Source organism: Convolutriloba macropyga, chromosome 6 (genome assembly GCF_964194025.1).
Source record: "Convolutriloba macropyga chromosome 6, txConMacr16.3, whole genome shotgun sequence".
In the NCBI taxonomy this organism is placed as follows: domain Eukaryota; kingdom Metazoa; phylum Xenacoelomorpha; order Acoela; family Convolutidae; genus Convolutriloba; species Convolutriloba macropyga.
In genome coordinates, this window is record NC_134473.1 from 15,157,755 (window position 1) to 15,177,044 (window position 19,290).

A 19,290-nucleotide genomic window follows, 5' to 3' on the forward strand; every position below is an offset into this window, starting at 1 on the left:
TATTTGTCTTTTTTTGAGTTTTTCTGCATGTTTAGTCCATTTCTATGGCTCATTCGAACCAATAACGGCCCGGTTCGAGGCGTGACCGCCATTCAACGCAAAATTATGTAAGATGAGCGGTGAATGCGGAAATTATGTAAGATGATCGGTTAATGCGGACAATTTAGTAGGATTAGCTGTGAATGCGGTGAAATTACATAAATCAGGCGATGAATGAGGTGAAAAAACCTTTATCGCTTGGTAGCGGTGAAAGTACCTAATTTCACCGCTAAATTTGGCGGTGAAATTACATAAATTCACCGCTTTGAAGAAATGTGTCCAAATTATGTAAGCTAAGTGGTGAATGCGGTGAAATGACATAAATTTGCCGCTTAACTTAGTAGTGGACTTAAAAAAATTCACCGCTTCGAAAAAAGTGTTAAAATTTTGTGAGAGCAGCAGTGAATGCGGTGAAATAACATAAATTCATCGCTTTTCTTAGTGAATCCATCGCTTTTCTTAGTGGTGGACTTACATAAAATCACCGCTCAGACAAAAAGTGTTAAATTTTTTTGAGAACAACAGTGAATGCGGTGAATTAACATAAATTCACCGCTTAACTTAGTAGTGAACTTACATAAACTCACAGATGGGACAAAAAGATTTAAAATTTTGTGAGAACAGCAGTGATTGCGGTGAAAATACATAAACTCAATGCTTAACTTAGTTGTGCATTTAGATGTTCGTTTAAATGTTCGTCTACTTCTGTCTTCAGCGCGATAATCCCCCGCCCTTGTTTGTGACCCCTTGGCGCAGCGCGATAACCCCTCGCCCTTGTTCGTGACCCCTTCGCGCGTTAGTCTTAGCTTTTTAGTGTCTTTGTTTTTTGGCGGCTAGGTCAGGAGCACAGTAATGCACAGTAATGCACCGGCTCTAGTCTTCAAAGAAGCTAAAAAGGCCCTTGCAAAATCTAAGACCAGTTCACTGCGGCAACAATCTGAACGCAAAAAATTGGAAAAAAAGTAAGATAAGCGGTGAAAAGTTTTTTTTTTTCACCGCAAGTTTCGTACATAATTTTGCATTGAAATTGCGATGAGTGCTGTGAAATTATGTGAAATCACCGCTAGAGTAAGCGGTGATCTTACAAAAATTCACCACAATTCACCGCTAAAATAAGTAATTTCACCGCTCAATATAGCTTTGAAATTACATATTTTAGCGGTGAATTGTGGTCAATTTTTGTAAGATCACCGCTTACACTAGGAGTGATCTTACATAATTTCACCGAATTCACCGCATTTCACCGCAAAATTATGTACGAAATTTGCGGTGAAAAAACTTACTTTTCACCCCTTTACCTTACATATTTTTCCGAGTTTTTCTCGATCCGGGGATCTTATTGGTTTCCTAATGACTTTTTAATTAAAAGCTGTCATAACTTTTTGGCTGACAATTAAATCTTTTTTTCTTCCATAGCATATGACAATCAAATGAAATAAAGAGTACATGTTTTTTCAGTTTGTAATTTTGATGGAATTTCTCGAAACTAACCATTCTTCAGAACAAAGTTAGTTTAAACGTTTCTTAGAATAAACAAATAACCACTGCATTCTTTGAAATTTTGATATCTGTTTGGAAAAAACCAACGAGTACTAGCATAGCTGCTTGTAGAAAAAATTTGTTTCTTGTTGACCAGATATAACTTAATCAATGAATCTTTGGAACTTCCCAAAACTCCAACCCCCCCCCCTTTGGCCTGGGCAAATTCTGTTGCGGCTATTGCTAAGATAAGATACTATATAGCTAAGATGCTTCATGCGTGTACAATCAATTGTTTCTATTTAAAAAATGTCTTCAGCTTCAGATGAAAGAAATGTAACTGTCAAAATGTACAAAAGGAAAATTCATGGAGACTACCACGCGGAATCAGCCATTGATAGAGAAATCAGACGATACCATCTGATTCGAAATATCTCTTGTCTGGTTACGTTTCCTTTTATCTTTCTGCTGTGTATCGAGCAATACTTCATAATATCCGAATGGAACGAAATCGGAACAGGTTGGAATTTGGAAAGCAAACAGACAGGGTTGTCAATGTCGCACATGCCCAAGTCTAGTCCTTGACTTATTGAATAAGTCTTTTTTTCATTTTTCGAATCTTTTCCCTTTGTGCTAATCTGGGGGGGGGGCTCAAACGGAAAAGATCTTTTTTTTTGGGGGGGGGGTGGTGAGTCAATATATGGGGGGTGGTTATATGACTCATATCCAATGCCATTATATCCAATGCAATATACCCAGTATTATAATTATGCTGAATACAATTTGACATTTTTGTCCAAAATTTGTTTTAAATGTGAGCAAAATCTGATTTGAAATGCTGTTTCCATTGCATTAGGCTACAAAACGGAAAAATCTTTCATCAAACTAAAACTGAGTGAGTCAATATTGAGTAAATAAATGGTCCAGTGTTCTAATTAAAGTCAAGTTTGGGTCATTACATAGGTCGAGAATGTGTCACGCAACGTTACCAGGGTCGCGTTGGCATATTAAAGGATACTGGAGTTTTCTCAACGAAATGGAATTTATGTACCCCTTAATTTTCATAATTATGTGCCCCTTATGCTTTCGATTTCCTTTAAATAGTACTTACAAGCAACACTATCATTTCTCATATATGATAGTTTCTCTGCAAAATTGAAAACGTAAGCAAAAACAGTGCCTTTTTGTCTATATGAAAATTCTATATGAGCGGCCTTGAGCAAACATTCACCATTACATTTGGGCCGAGCTATTTTGGGCTCGAGTTTAAATCGAGCGTGGAAAAATTTGGGTTCAGATTTATTCCAATGCTAAAATACTGTGTTAAGATAACTACAAGGTATTCACTGCATTAAGGCAATATTTTTCATAGATTATTTGCGTAGATTTATTTGACAACTAAAGATTGATTTTGTTCTGACCCCAATCACTCTCATACATTTTGTGAAGATTGAAAAATGCTATTCACAATTTATTTGATTTCAATACTTTTTCAATAAAAATTATTAGTAGCAAAAAATATTAGAGTAGCAAAAGTGATAGTAAATCTGAATTCATTTGTTTTATATTGAAAAATACATTAGAAATTAGGCAAGCAGTAGTCTTGGAAATCAGAATGCCCATTACGAGGGTCTACTAGTACCAAAATATTTACGATTTATTGTTGTAAGATCACTAAAATCAGGGATTAATCTGCGAAAAATCTGCCGGAGAGAACTTTGCGGAACGCGCTTCTGTCAAAAATATTCTGCGATGGATAGCAGTATTCATTTTTCAACTTCCAGTTTAAAAATGAAAAACACTGACTGGAATTTCCATATAGGGCGCCCCCTTTTTGTCCGCGATGTTTGTAGGTATTTTTCACACAATTTTGCTCAAAAACTTGGTACCAGCAGACGCCCGTATTGCTATCAATATCTTGATTGCTATGGAAAAAATTGTTTATTTCAATCTATTTTGAGAAACCTTTACGGTTTTTATTTAGAACCAATCGGTAGAAAACCTACTTCTGTCTTCTTATGAAATTTTGGCAGCAAAAAAATATTATCCATGTTCTGAAAAAAATCACTCTCTTTAATAGTTTAAAACTATTCAAAATAGAGCAGCAGTTGAAACAGTTGGTTAATTTTGTATTCGTATGAGAGAAATTAATTTCAAACTAACCGCGCTCAAGAAAATGCGCTGAGTTTCAGGATTCATCGAAGAAGGTTATATGACTCATATCCAATGCCATTATATCCAATGCAATATACCCAATATTAGAATTATACTGAATACAATTTGACATTTTTGGTCTACATTAGGCTATAAAACGGAAAAATCTTTCATCATACTGAAAGTGAGTGAGTCAATATTGACTAGATAAATGGTCCAGTATTCTATTTAAGGTCAAGCTTAAGTCATTACATAGGTCGAGAATGTGTCACGCAACGTTACCAGTGTCGTGTTGGCATATTGAAGGATACTGGCGTTTTCTTAACGAAATGGAAATTATGTATCCCTTACTTTTTTTTTAAATGTGCCCCATATTTCTTTCGATTTCCTTTAAATAGTACTTACAAGAATCACTATCACTTCTCTTATATGATAATTGCTCAAAGTCGGCAATATTGAAAACGTGAGCAAAAATCTGATTTGAAATGCTGTTTCTATTGCATTAGGCTACAAAACGTAAAAATCATCCTTGTCAAACTAAAACTGCTCGACTCTTAATTGTGCCAATCCGACTGTGGTAGCGACCGTGAATTTGCAATTTTTATAGATTTTACCCCTCAAAGAGGACACTTTCATATCGCTTAGCAGGGTAATTATCGCAGAATGTATTTTTCCGGTTTTTAAATTTTTGCTTGATCAGCATTGAAACTTTTGAACATTCTTAAACTCAATTCCCACAGTTGCATTAGTATTTATTAAACAGTGCCTTTTTCCCTATAAAAATATCTCTATGAGCGGCCTTGAGCAAATTTCCAACATTACATGTGGGCCGAGCTACTTTGGGCTCGAACTTAAATCCAGCGTGGAATGATTGGGTTCAGATATAGTCCAACCTAAGAATACAGTGTCAAGAAAACAACAGGATATTCAGTGCATTGAGGCAAAATTCTTCTTTTATTATTCGCGTAGATTAATTGAACAATTAAAGCGTGATTTTGTTCCGACTCCAATCACTCTTACACATTTTGTAGCAAAAGTGAGAGTAATTTTTTATTAATTTGTTTTATATTGGAAAAAAAACCTTAGAAAATAAGCAAGCGGTAGTTTTGGAAATCAGAAATCCCATTACGAGGTTCTACTAGTACCAAAACGTTTACGATTTAAAATTTTAAGATCACTAAAATCAGGGATTTTTCTGCAAATACTCTGCCTGACAGTAGTTTGCGGAACGGGCTTCTGTCAAACATATTCTGCCGTGGAAATCAGTTTTGAATTTTTAACTTCCGGTTAAAAAGTGAAGAACACTGACAGGAATTTCTATAGAGGGCGCCTCCTCTTTGTTCGCCAAGTTTTTAAGTTTTTTTCATACTCAGAGTTTAATTACATAGAAAACGTGAAATCCTGATGAAAAAAAGAAGCAAAATTGCTCAAAAACGTGGTACCAGCAGACGCCCGTAGTGCTATCAATATCTTGATTGTTATGGAGAAAATTGTTTATTTCGATCTATTTTGAGAAACCTTTACGGTTTTTATTTAGAACCAATTGTCAGGAAACCTACTTTCTGACTTCTGTACGAATTTTTCGCAGCAAAAATATATTACCCGTGTTCTGAAAAAACTCACTCTCTTTGCTAGTTTAAAATTATTCAAAATAGAGCAGCAGTTGAAACAGTTGGTTATTTTGGTTATTTTTGTATTCCTTATGAGAGAAATTAAATTCAAACTAACCACGCTCAAGAAAATGCACTGAGTTTCAGGATTCATCGGAGAGGGTTATATGACTCATATCCAATGCCATTATTTCCAATGCAATATACACAAAATTATAATTATGCTGAATACAAATTGACATTTTTGTCCAAATTTTGTTGAAATTGTGAGCAAATTTTGCTTTGAAATGCTGTTTCCATTGCATTAGGCTACAAAACGGAAAAATCTTCAATCAAACTAAAACTGAGTGAGTCAATACTGACTAGATAAATGGTCCAGTATTCTAGTTAAAGTCAAACTTTAGTCTTTACATAGGTCGAGAATGTGTCACGCACAGTTACCACGGTCGTGTTGGCGTATTAAAGGGTACTGGCGTTTTCTTAAAGAAATGGAAAATATGTACCCCTTAATTTTTTTAAATGTGCCCCATATTTCTTTCGATTTCCTTTAAATAGTACTTAAAAGCATCACTATCATTTCTCATATATGATAATTGCTCAAAGTCAGCAAAATTGAAAACGTGAGCGAAATCTGATTTGAAAAGCTGTTTCTTTTGCATTAGGATACAAAACGTAAAAATCTTCTTGTCAAACTAAAACTGCTCGACTCTTAATTGTGCCAATTCGACTGTTGTAGCGAAAGTGAGTTTGCAATTTTTATAGATTTTTTCCCTCGAAATGGTCCCTTTCATTTCGCTTTATCAAGATAATTAACTCAGAATGTATTTTTCCGGTTTTTAAATTATTGCATTATTAGCGTTGAAACTTTTGAAGATTCTTAACCTCAATTTCGGCAGTTGCATTAGTGATTATTAAACAGTGCTTTTTGCCTATGAAAATATCTCTATGAGCGGCTTGAGCAAGTTGTCCACATTACATGTGTGTGGAGCTACTTTGGGCTCGAATTTAAATCCAGCGTGGAAATATTGAGTTCAGATATAGTTGTAAAAATACTGTGTCAAGAAAACAACAGGATATTCATTGCATTGAGTCAAAATTCCTCTTAGATTATTTGCGTAGATTAATTGGTTATTTAAAGTATGATTTTGTTCTGATCTCAATCACTCTTACACATTTTGTGACGATTGAAAAACGCTATTCACAATTTATTTGATTTCAATTTTTTTTTCAATAAAAACTATAGAGTAGCAAAAGTGAAAGTAATTCTTTATTACTTTGTTTTATATTGGAAAAAACATTAAAAATTAGGCAAGCGGTAGGTATGGAAATCAGAAATCCGATTACGAGGTTCTACAGGTACCAAAATTTGTAGGATTTAAAGTTTTAAGATTACTAAAATCAGGGATTTTTCTGCAAATAATCTGCCTGACAGTAGTTTGCGGAACTCACTTCTGTCAAACATATTCTGCAGTAGAAATTAGTTTTCAATTATTAATTTCCGGTTAAAAAATGAAGAACAGTGACTGCAATTTCTATAGAGGGCGCCTCCTCTTTGTTCGCCAAGTTTTTGAGTTTTTTTCAGACTCAATGTGTAATTACATAGAAAACATGAAATTCGGATGAAAAAAAAAGAAGCAATATTGCTCAAAAACTTGGTGCCAGCAGACGCCCGTAGGGTTTTCAATATCTTGATTGCTATGGAGAAAAATGTTTATTTCAATCTTTTTTGAGAAACCTTTACGGTTTTTATTTAGAACCAATCGGTAGGAAACTTACTTTTGTCTTTTTTATGAATTTTTGGCAGCGAAAAATATTTGCCATGTTCTGAAAAAAATCACTCTATTTACTAGTTTAAAACTATTCAAAATAGAGCAGCAGTTGAAACAGTTGGTTAATTTTGTATTCTGTATGAGAGAAATTAAATTCAAACTAACCACGCTCAAGAAAATGCGCTGAGTTTCAGGATTCATCGAAGAAGGTTATATGACTCATATCCAATGCCATTATATCCAATGCAATTTACCCAATATTAGAATTATGCTGAATAGAATTTGACATTTTTGTCCAAATTTGTTTAAAATGTGAGCAAAATCTGATTTGAAATGCTGTTTCCATTGCAATAGGCTACAAAACGGAAAAATCTTCCATCAAACTAAAAGTGAGTGAGTCAATATTGACTAGATAAATGGTCCAGTATTCTAGTTAATGTCAAGTTTGAGTCCCTACATAGGTTGCGAATGTGTCACGCAAAGTTACCAGGGTCGTGTTGGCATATTAAAGGATACTGGAGTTTTCTTAACGAAATGGAAATTATGTACCACTTAATTTTTTTTAAATGTGCCCCATATTTCTTTCGATTTCCTTTAAATAGTACTTACAAGCGTCACTATCATTTCTCATATATGATGATTGCTCAAAGTCAGCAAAGTTGAAAACGTGAGCAAATTCTGATTTGAAAAGCTGTTTCTATTGCATTAAGCTACAAAACGTAAAAAATCATCCTTGGCAAACTAAAACTGCTCGACTCTTAATTGTGCCAATTACACTCTGGTAACGACAGTGAATTAGATATTTTTTCAATTTTTACCCCTCAAAGAGGGCGGCCCTTTCATACCGCTTCATCAAGGTAATCATTGCAGAAAGTATTTTTTTAGCTTTTTAACTATTGCTGTATTAGCATTGCAAATTTTGAAGATTCTTAACCTCAAGTCCGGCAGTTCCATTAGTAATCAATAAACAGTGCAATTTTCCTGTATAAAAATTTTATTTGAGCGGCTTTGAGCGAATTTTCACCATTACATGTGGGCCGAGCTATTTTGTGCTCGAATTTAAATCCAGAGTGGAAAGATTGGTTTCAGATATAGTCCAACGTAAAAATAATGTCAAGATGACTACAGGGTTTTCACTGCATTGAGGCAAAAATTTTCATAGATTGTTTTCGCAGATTAATTGGACAATTAAAGCGTGATTTTGTTCTGACCCAAACCACTATCACACATTTTGTGACGATTGAAAAATGTTTTTCACAATTTATTTGATTTCAATACATTTTCAAAAAAAACTATAGAGTAGCAAAAGTGAGAGTAAATCTGAATTCATTTGTTTTACATTGGCAAACGAATTAGGAATTAGGCAAGCACTAGTGTTGGATATCAGAATTCCCATTACGAGGGTCTACTCGTACCGAAACAATTAACTTACGAAGAGTGGCTGGCGTTTTCCGGTGCCGATATCTGTTCAATGCGGAAAACCCTCCAATTCTGCAAAGGTGGTTTCAACAAAGCAATGAAGGACCCTAAAAAGAAATTTACGATCAAATAAATGTGAAGTTTTGCTCGGCTGTAGGGTGTTCCAAAAAATTCTAATCTTTTCAATACTTTTGCCGCTCAATTTTACGATTCAGTGAATCAGTTTTTTAAGATTACTAAAATCAGAGATCATTCTGCTATTAATCTGCCAGACAATACCTCGCGGAACGTGTTTTTGTCAAACATATTCTGCGGTGAAAAGCAGTTTAAATTTTTCAATTCCAGTTTAAAATTGAAAAACACTGACTGGAATGTCCATAAAGGGCGCCCCTTTTCGTCCGCGAAGTTATAAGTGTAAATATTTTTCAATCTCAGAGTGTAATTACATCAAAAACGTAAAATCTGGATAAAAAGGAAGCAATATTCCTCAAGCACTTGGTAGCATTAGACGTCCGTAGTGCTATTGACATCTTGAATTTTATGGAAAAATTTGTTCATTCCAATCTATTTCGAGAAAACTTTACGAGTTTTATTTAGAACCAATTGGTAGGAAACCTACTTTTTGACTGTTGTACGATTTTTTCGCAGAAAAAAAATATTACCCTTGTTCTGAAAAAACTCGCTCTCTTTGCTAGTTTAAAATTATTCAAAATAGTGCAGCAGTTGGAACAGTTGGTTAATTCTGTATTCCGAGTGACCGAAATTAATTTCAAGGTAACCACGCTCAAGAAAATGCGCAAAGTTTCAGAATTCATCGGAGAAGGTTCTGTGACCTATATACAATGCCATTATACGCAATGCAATACGCCCAATATCATTATACCAAATACACTTGGACATTTTTGTTCCAAAGTCTTTCAACAATTAGGCCGTCGGTATTACACTTATTTTTAACAAACTCAACCGGATGAATTAATCGAATGTTCGTTTGTGATAGTTTCACATCATATCCCAAGGGCCCTTGAGGCATGGCTATGGACATTAAAACATACGGGTAACAGTGACAACTAATTTGTTCGTCTGATTATTGAACGCAAACGTCAAAATGAATTGGATATAAAGGCATTGGGTATTTTGGCAGTGGGTATGATGCCATTGGATATAATGGCAATGGGTATAATGGCACTGGGTATATTGTACTAACACCATAACAGATGAATTTAGTTTTGACTTTTCTTAATCGTGCTTTTGCTAACTCATAAACTTTTAGGCCTCATTAGAGACATAAACAAATTTCAGAAAAATGAAAAAGATTTCACCGATTAATTATTTCAAAAAAATGAGATGATTTGGAATTTTGATTTTTGAAAGAAAGGTAATGAGCTGGAGCGGAGAAAACTTATAGTATTGTCCTTAGGCATTTTGGGGTGTAAAAATTGCAGAATTAGGTAAAAATGTTTTAGACAAGAAAATGATATAAATTGACTGTGAGTCAATGCTAAATAGGATGGTTTATTTTCTCGCCTTGAAAACAAATGAGAAAACATGAACAAAACTTATCTTCAATTCCATAATCTTAAATGCAAAAGTTGTCATTGAGGGTACAATAAAAAAGATCCGTTGCTTGAAGAAAAATGTTTTTAATTGCAACAAGTGAAAATTTTACAGTATCAAATTTAACATGGTCCTTATAAGTCACTCATACTCGTTTTAGCAAAGAAATTAATACTTTGAGCATTTGAACAAAGATACGAAATCACGTAATAAATGGTCGCTACAATAGGAAGGTAAAAAGGAAAAAATAGAAAGAAAAAAATATGAATCAACTCTGTGAAACAAGATGGCTGGCAGCTGATTCGAAATGATTCAAAGCTAATTAATGTCAACTCTACATCCATGGTCTTGCACGAAAATCAGAAACAAATACTGCTGGTCTTGCATTAAAATATTTTTTTCAGCAGCCTCAGTGGAAATAACTGCCAAAATTAGCTCATGTAGATAAAGCTGCATTGGCTATTAGAAAAACAGGGGAATGTTATTGTGATTTTTCTTTTCAAGATTAGGGGTCCTTGCCTAAATTGCCCTTAAATTGAACCGAGTTATCAGAAATATACCGTTTATAAATCAATTGACAAAAAATCGACAATTTAATTTGAAAAATCAAAATCTTTAAATCGAAATGTTCTGAGTTTGAGGAGTTTTTCAATGATAGTCATGTTTTCACTATAAAATGGTGATCTGTAGAATTTGGTTGTAATTTGGACAAAATCAAACAAATCCGTTTTTTTCATCGGAGAAAGTTATGTGACCTATATCCAATGCCATTATACGCAATGCATTATGCGCAATATCGTTATACCAAATACACTTTGACAATTTTGTTGTTCGAAAATCTGTCTACAATTAGGCCATCAGTACTACACTTATTTTTAACAAGTTCAACCGGATGATTTAATCGAATGTTCGTTTGTGATAGTTTCACATCATATCCCAAGGGCCCTTGAGGCATGGCTATGGCCATTAACTACGTTAAAACATGCTTGTAACAGTGACTCCTAAATTGTTGTCGGATTATTCAACGAAAACGTCAAAACGAATTGGATATAATGGCATTGGGTATTTTGGCACTGGGTATGATGCCATTGGACATAATGGCATTGGGTATAATGGCTTTGGGTATTTTGGCACTGGGTATGATGCCATTGGACATAATGGCATTGGGTATAATGGCATTGGGTATATTGCACTAACACCACAAAAGACGAGTTTAGATTTGACGTTTTTTAATCGTGCTTTTGCTTACACATATAATTTTACGCCTCGTTAGAGACATATACAAATTTCAGAAAAAATGAAACAGATTTCACCGATTAATTAATTAAAAAAAAATTGAGAAGATTTGAAATTTTGATTTTTGCAAGAAAAAGTAATGAGCTGGAGCTGAGAAAACTTATAGTATTGTCCTTAGGCATTTTGGGGTGTAAAAATTGCAGAATTAGGTAAAGATGTTTTTGACAAGAAATTGATAAAAATTGACTTTGCGTCAATGCTAAATAGGATGGTTTATTTTCTCGCCATGAAAACAAATAAGAAAAGATGAACAAAACTTATTTTGAATTCCAAAATCTTAAAAGCAGAAATTGTCATTGAGGGTACAATAAAAAGTAGATCCGTTTATTGTAAAATTTTTTTAAAATACTTTACGTGCAAATTTTACAATATCAAATTTAACATGGTTCCTATAGGTCACTAATACTCGTTTTGGTTAACAAACTATTACTTTGAGCATTTGAACAAACATACGTAATCACGTATTAAATGGTCGTTACAAGAGGATGTTTTTCATCAATAATACGCAAGCTTTATAAAAATTAGTCATAATTTAAGAAACATCTAATGGAAAATGAGAATCCGGAATAATTATCAACAAACCATTTAGTAACAACTCAAACAAAAAGGTTTTTTAAAAGTTGGAAACAATCGCAACAAAATTTTAAAAAAAGGAACAGTGTTCAAACAATGTGGATATTCTCGGTTTGTGCCCCTCAGTACGTTATGCGCCCCCCAGTTACAGAGCGCGTGCCATTACATAGTAAATCACTGTGTAAAAATTTGGCACGTGCGTCTGGGGGATGCAAATAATATGCGCCCACTACGCTGGGGGGGGGGGGCACAAACGGAAAAGATCCAAAAATGTATACGGAAAAAATATGACTCAACTCTGTGAAGCAAGTTGGCTGGCAGCTGAGTTGAAATGATTCAAAGCTAACTAATGTCAATTCTGCATCCATCGTCTTGCACGAAAATCAGAAACTAATACTGCTCGAATTAAAATATTTTTTGGAGCACCCTCAGTGGACATAACTGCCAAAAATGGCTCATGTAGATAAAGCTGCCTTGGCTATTAGAAAATCAGGGGAATGTTATTGTGATTTTCTTTTCAAGATTAGGGGTCCTTGTCTAAATGGCCCTAAAATTGGACCGAGCTATCATAAATAAACCGTTTAGAAAATAAATTGACAAACAAATCGGCAATTTAATTCGAGAAATCGAAATCTTTAAATCAAAATTGTTCTGAGTTTGAGGAATTTTTCAATGATAGTCATATTTTTACTATAAAATGGTAATCTGTAAAAATTGTTTGTAAGTTGGACAATGTCAAACTAATCCATTTTTTGATTGCAAGATATGATGAGAACTTGACTTGGTAAGAGAAAATTGGCACAAAATTTTGTACAACTGCTACACCAAGACCCAGAATAAGTTAATGTCAGTATGAAAAGTAACAGTTGGAAGTTTAAGACCAGAGTATTCTAATCAGAGGTCACTTTTAGAGATGATCAATTTCGGAATTGATTATGAGACCGCTTGGAAGTTTGAATTTTGAAGAAAAATTGGAAGTTTAATATGCTCTAAAACCATCCCGAGTCGGTTCTGGATGTTAATCTTGCGAAATATTGCAAGAGTAACAACGTCTTGCAAGATCTTGAAAGATTGATATACTTTTACAGAGAATCTTGCTTTATAGGGTGAAAGTTATTATTTTTTCACTTTTTTTGCATGGCTTCAAAAGATTCAAATATTTGTCCATCATCATCGCCCTTTTTCTTCTTTTTTGTCAACTAGTCGCAATTAAAACGGGGTCAATTCTGCTTCTTAGTGAAGGACAAGGGAACGTTTGTACCCGGACTTGAGTCGCAGAGCTTTTCAGCGCTGAACCAGTGCATTTCAAGAGCAAAACCTAATTCAGTTCTGAAACATGGTATCTCCAGAATATTTTAAGTTTCTTTATGTGCAGTATTTCTTCATTATGATTATATTGAGGTCATAGAGTTCGCCTAGGCTAAACTTATGCTGCATAGTCTGAAAATTACTCATACAACAAAGTTAAGTCTGAGCAGAAGAAAGTCATACTATTGTAGCTTATAACTGGTAATTACTATAGTAGCATACACACTATTTATAATTAAGCTGGTTTATAGGCAATTACCACAAAGCCCATTTAGCTCAGCGGTTACGAATTGCTACGCAAATTAAATGTCACAAGTACCCACGCGGAAGTTCGAATCGCACATAAAGCAAACCTTGTTGGCGGGAGTTAAGATGAACATATTATTTTTCATGAAGTAAATTTGACTCAAAAATCAGACTAGCCAGTGTAAATAGTGACATGAACAGAGTACTGGCCATCCTAAAAAACAGAATCTCTTTAGACTGATTCAGCGCTGATTTGCTCTGCCACCAAACTCCGGGTAGTTCCGTGTGTTCTTTTTAATAGCAGGTCTAATCGCCCTCAATGCGGCATAGCATTATTTAATTCATTTAAGTCTTTGGACTTGTAATACTTTTATTTCACTAAACGCCAATTAACTTCAAAAGGTAGGAAAATTTTTGAACGTTTTTGATCTCTTCTTCTTTGGGTAGCCAATTACCTCAAAATTGTGCATGAGTGGCGCCGTAAAAATATGTGTGAGCTGACATTACCAAACGTCCTTGCTTTTCTTTAAAGTTATTTGCATTCAGTATATATATATACATATATATATATATATATATATATATATATATATATATATATATATAAAACGAGAAAGACACTGTGGAACAAACAATCTAATAATGAGTTGAGCTTTTGACAGATTTACTGAAACCATCGCATATTGTGAGATTTGTTGACACCATAAAAATATTCTGTGTTTCAGAAGTGACTTTGGATTTGTCTAAGTCGAATGTAAACTTACCGGAGCCTGGAAACTTTGTTAAACTAAACCTCTCAGTTATCCATGGACCAGAGTCAAGCAATGAAGTGGCTTTTGAATCCACGTTGGAAGGTGGAGCAGTCAACGATACAAATATGTGCTATCTACCGGTCTTGAACTCAAACCTATACCTTGAGTACAGGATAGTGCGAGGCTTTTCATTGGTGCAAAAAGTCAGCCTTCTTTTGCCTCCTGACAGTAAGATAGTTCCCCGGGTTAACCATCATAAAATTTTCCATGGAGTCTATCGTAACTTGGGAGCCATATACCTGACCATGAAGAAAACTGTCGGAAAAAAATCGCTCAAAAACCTCTCAAATCAAACACATTGCATCTGAGTTGTGAAGAACTCTTGAAGACAATTGAGAAAATTAAAGATCATTCTTATTCATGGTGCCATTAAGTTAATTAAGTTTACAGTTTCTGTCGACGAATTTTCCAACATAATAGGCAAGAAATATGCGCTCAATCTTGATAATATTATCATATGTGTACGTAAAATATTTATGATGAAAAGTAAATATGATAAAAAATATGTGCACACTTAATTAAAATTAATATATATTAACCTTAACGAAGTCAAAGTAAACGCATGCTAATATAAAATTCATAAAGCAAAAATTTGACATACTGGCAAAATTTTGAAGAGAGAAAACTGCATTTTTTGTCATTACTCCATAACCAGTGATTGACATCATTGGAAAATTGACAGTCTGTGATGAGAGCGGGTAAATCACTGCCCAATCGACAGTCTAAGAAAACAATTGAAATCTAAGCAGTTCAACATGAAAAATTGCATAGACTAAAGATGGCATAAGGAAGATGGTTGTAAAAGGCAAAGTACTCGACGACCCAGATAAAAGGGGGAAACGGAAGCCTTCAAAAATAGGTTTTCGAACAATACGGTGTCATTTTATTGCTTTTGTTGAAAACATTTTACTCACAAATGCTTTGTCGGGACCCAGCAGTGGGATAGTTACCTTGCAAAGATTTAAACTTTTCTTATGGGCCTTCCTTTTTCAAATAATCATTTAAATTGTTGAGAAAATGTGATTTTTGTTGTTTTTTAAAATGAAAAGCGGGGAAAATGTTTCAAACAAGCATGAGTAAAACAAAATACAGCAAAAAGTATCGAAACTAATTGCGGTTTTGTCAACTATTTTCAATCACCTGGCACTAAAACAACCACAGATTTTGATGAACAGTAATTTGTTTTTGCATTGGAATTGAGAAAAATATTGAATATACAACACATGAAACTAGTAGCAAAAATTTCCTTGAAATTTGAGAACAGTTTCGAGGTTTGTTATATTCACATAGTTCATTGACATTTGCTTGAAGTTATCGTTAGTTCGCACAACAAAAACTTGTTTTTAAATTGGCCGATACTGATAATAATTTGATGTTTTATAGACTACTATTTCATATGAATGATAACTTTAATTTAAACAAATGAGAAAAAATGGATAATAAACTATATAATCCACTATTAAATTCTAAACGGGAAGCTAAAAAATGAACAATATCGAAAGTAGTTTCTGCTACAATGTTTCTGAAAACAGACTCCAATTAGCACAAAATTAATAGTAAAAATCTGTCAAAAAATTCAATCCAATTATGACTGTTCGATATAATGACAATGGAAGATTTAAAATGCTATCGGGAAAAAGCGAGCTCGTTCATGATGTTTCTATAAAATTATATTTAAACTATTTCTAATCTATTTTTCTTTTATTTGCCTAGTCTCGTTCAATTATCATAATAATTGTACCCGGTAGCAATTATCTAAGCAAGATACAAAAGAAAAATTTTTTTGCAGTATAACATGCAAATCCTGATACTCAGGTCAATTTTGTTAGTGTTAGAGGGACAGTTTTCTGTTTGACAAAAAAAGTACCGAGATGTATTCAAGTTGCCTTTTTACAGCAAAAACCCACAAATTAGACTGAATTTGGCTACCCTGTGGGTGTGAATATATAACTATGTTTTTCACCCACAGAGTTGGAACAAAAATATGACAACTTTCCTTGCACTATTTACAAACTCTGTTTTCTGTTGTCAAAATTAAAATGTTCGACATGTTCAGACTGTTGATATGGAAATTACAAAGCGCAGCAGCAGCAACCGTTCCCATTAAAACATAAGATTATTTTGTTTTCTTTTTCCAATTTTTATTGAAATGTTTTGATTGCTGCAAAGAATTTATCACAACTTTTAAATTTGCTCTTGTCATTTTTGCGCCGAATTTTTGAGCTGGACATCAAAATATCATGATAGTCCGCTAAGAGACCTTTTGCGCATAAATGAATGCAGTGAGAGGATTCGTGGATTTTACAAATAATAGTAGCAAAGCGTTCAGTTTTCGAAATTAGTCTCAAGAGCAAGCTTGTGACAACTTTTCGTCACTATTATTCACGTTATGCCAAAAATTTGAATCGTGAAAAATTTTGACGGCAAGATGTTGACTCTATTTAAAAAATTTCGAAGCAATTAAAAGCATTTAATGTAACCAATGATCACAAACGGTGAAAATAATGTCAAGAATTCTGAATATTTTTTTTGTTCTTCAGTCAATTTTAATTTTATGCTTTGTTAATTGTTTTCAGGGACGAATTTTTTAAATTGGAAAACTTTCGATAAACTTGACTGAGTTAATGATTGATAATTGATGACTTTATGGTTATTTAATGTTTCAACTTAGCAGTTAATCGTCATTGACACCTCAGCGAATACTTGCATTACAATTGCTCGGTTTGGTAGGGTTCGATCTGAGGCCAAGAAAAACACCCCCTACCCCATGTCGTGACTAATGTGAAAAGAGTTGCCGCATTGATGCGCCAGAAAACACTTTAGGAAAAGAATCGCTCGAAGATTAGGAACAAGTCTAGAAATTTACTTTTGTACGAAAATTAAATTAACTTTTTCAAAATCAATTTTTCATTAGTGTTCGATCAATATAAGTAGAATGCGAATATTAGAATTTTTATAGCTGGATATAGAATAAGCAGATTGTCGAAATTAGACTTTTTATATTCGGATATATATTATGCAGATTGCGGAAATCTGTTACCTAAAATTGCAGAGATTTAAGTAAAACTTTAGTTGTTTTCTTTGATAACACGAACGTGGAATCTTCTTTCGCTTACTGCGAGTCATTGTGAGCTTGAGAGGCGGTCCATAGTGACAAAATTCTTTCAAAGTCATCCACGATTGCCAACATTTTAGCATTTGGGATAATTGTTACGGATAGATCTACTTTTGTGGGAATCTGTTATAATTTCATTCACATAACACAATATGCTGGAAAGAGAACAAAATGCAGAAATGCTCTCTTGCTGAACGATTGTAGTTCTGATTAGTATTTTATAACGGTCGGCCCAAATTTTGTTCAGCAAAATTCTTTTTTCGAAGCAGTTTGATAAAAATTAAGCTATCGATGGATCAACAATCCAACTCATTTGTTTAAATTGTTTGGAGACAGCGATAATATACTATATCTGACATTAGAAATAGTGTTTTTTCAGGATGGTTTGATCACACCATTTACGTCCAAATATGTTCCCATCCTCTCTGTTTGAATCGTAAACTGTGCGAGAGTCAATGGCCACGTGACACTTTCCAATGGCATCACTTCAGCTGTGGCCATCCGGGCAACGTCATCACCATCGATATCAACCCAACTCAGGCGGTATGCCAAGTGGAACTAACTGGGAAAGCAGTTGAATAGATTAATTGTTCACTTGAACTCTCTTCCAAGCATAAAAAACAACGCTCCCTCCCCACCACCGCCCGCCCCACAAGTACTATAGTACATTCATTTTCAAGAACTAAATTCAATTAGAGAACTAAATATAGTATATTCAAGTGTAACTAATTCATTGTTATTGTGTTAGTATGTGATGGGTCCGGGTTTCCTAAAAATATATGCACCAACTAATCTTGGTGGAGCGGGGGCACGAAGAGAAAACTTTGCAAATTATGAAAGTGTTTCCTGTAAACTTCCTAAATTAACTTTCATTATCGTTAACTACATTTGCACCCTATTTGATAACATATAATGTTAATAAAAAAGAGAACCGCGGATTTGATAGTAAATTCGCAGAATTTTGTTTTGATGTTGAACAAGGCGGCTCGGTAATGTGCGTTAGCACACTAAGTTCCGACCCCGCTCATCTACATTTTTCACTTAATTGTCTACCAAATGAGGAAGAGATAAAAAAATTAACATATCAACATATCGTTCAACAAACTAATAAAAGAATAGAATAATCTACTCTAGAAGGCCAATGAGACCTGTGGCTACCATAATATGACTACCAGAAAAGACGGCAATAAAAATCAAATAGTTACAAATATTAATTACGACCAAACTTCCTTGTCCATTTTTTGAAAACCAATAACCAAATCAAAATGGCATCAGATAAAAATTATACTAAAAAGAATAACCTGTACTTTTTGGAACAAAATATGGGACCTTTCTTCGATGCAACCTGGCAACAAGTCGACTAGAAATGAGCAAAAGGGGCAAAGTTTATTCAAAAATTGCTTTTTTTAAAAAAAAAGAAATAAATTCGAACTGATTAGAAACATTACGCATCAAATGAAATCATTGATAGAGTCTTTTATGCCTCAATAGAGGCGACTGAAGCCTTTCATTATCCAGGATATGTCATAAGACTACAAAAAACGAATTACAGGCAAAAACGAAAAGTTTGCACGAAAACGATGTCCCCCCAATCAATTAAATATTAAGCTGATCACTAAAAACAAAAAAAAATGTCGTTTGCATTTTTTACAGTTGACAACATTTGTAAATCAAATGACGCTCTTTATTGTGATACTGTGAAGAGAAAAAAAACATACAAGAAGGGCAAATATGCAAAAGTAAGGAAAATTGGTTTTATGAAAACTGGTTGTTCTAAGAAGAAAGATCATTCGAGGAGAAAAAAACCGTTATCAAGAGCAAATTGTATTTCAACAAGAGCAGATTGTTGAATAATGTGACAAATTACAAAATAAACAAAAACAACAGCAAAATTGGGCAATTATGCACAAAAATCA

General features: G+C 33.9%; 1 protein-coding gene across 1 annotated transcript; it reads left to right on the forward strand.

Annotated features, from left to right (window-relative positions):
• The first annotated feature begins 1,827 nt into the window (after positions 1-1,827).
• Positions 1,828-17,990, forward strand: LOC142341242 (uncharacterized). The gene is made up of 3 exons (XM_075392161.1): positions 1,828-2,038; positions 14,173-14,427; positions 17,754-17,990. The coding sequence occupies exons 1-3, from the start codon at positions 1,828-1,830 to the stop codon at positions 17,954-17,956; spliced, it is 669 nt and encodes a 222-aa protein (XP_075248276.1). The 3' UTR covers positions 17,957-17,990.
• The last annotated feature ends 1,300 nt before the right edge of the window (positions 17,991-19,290 follow it).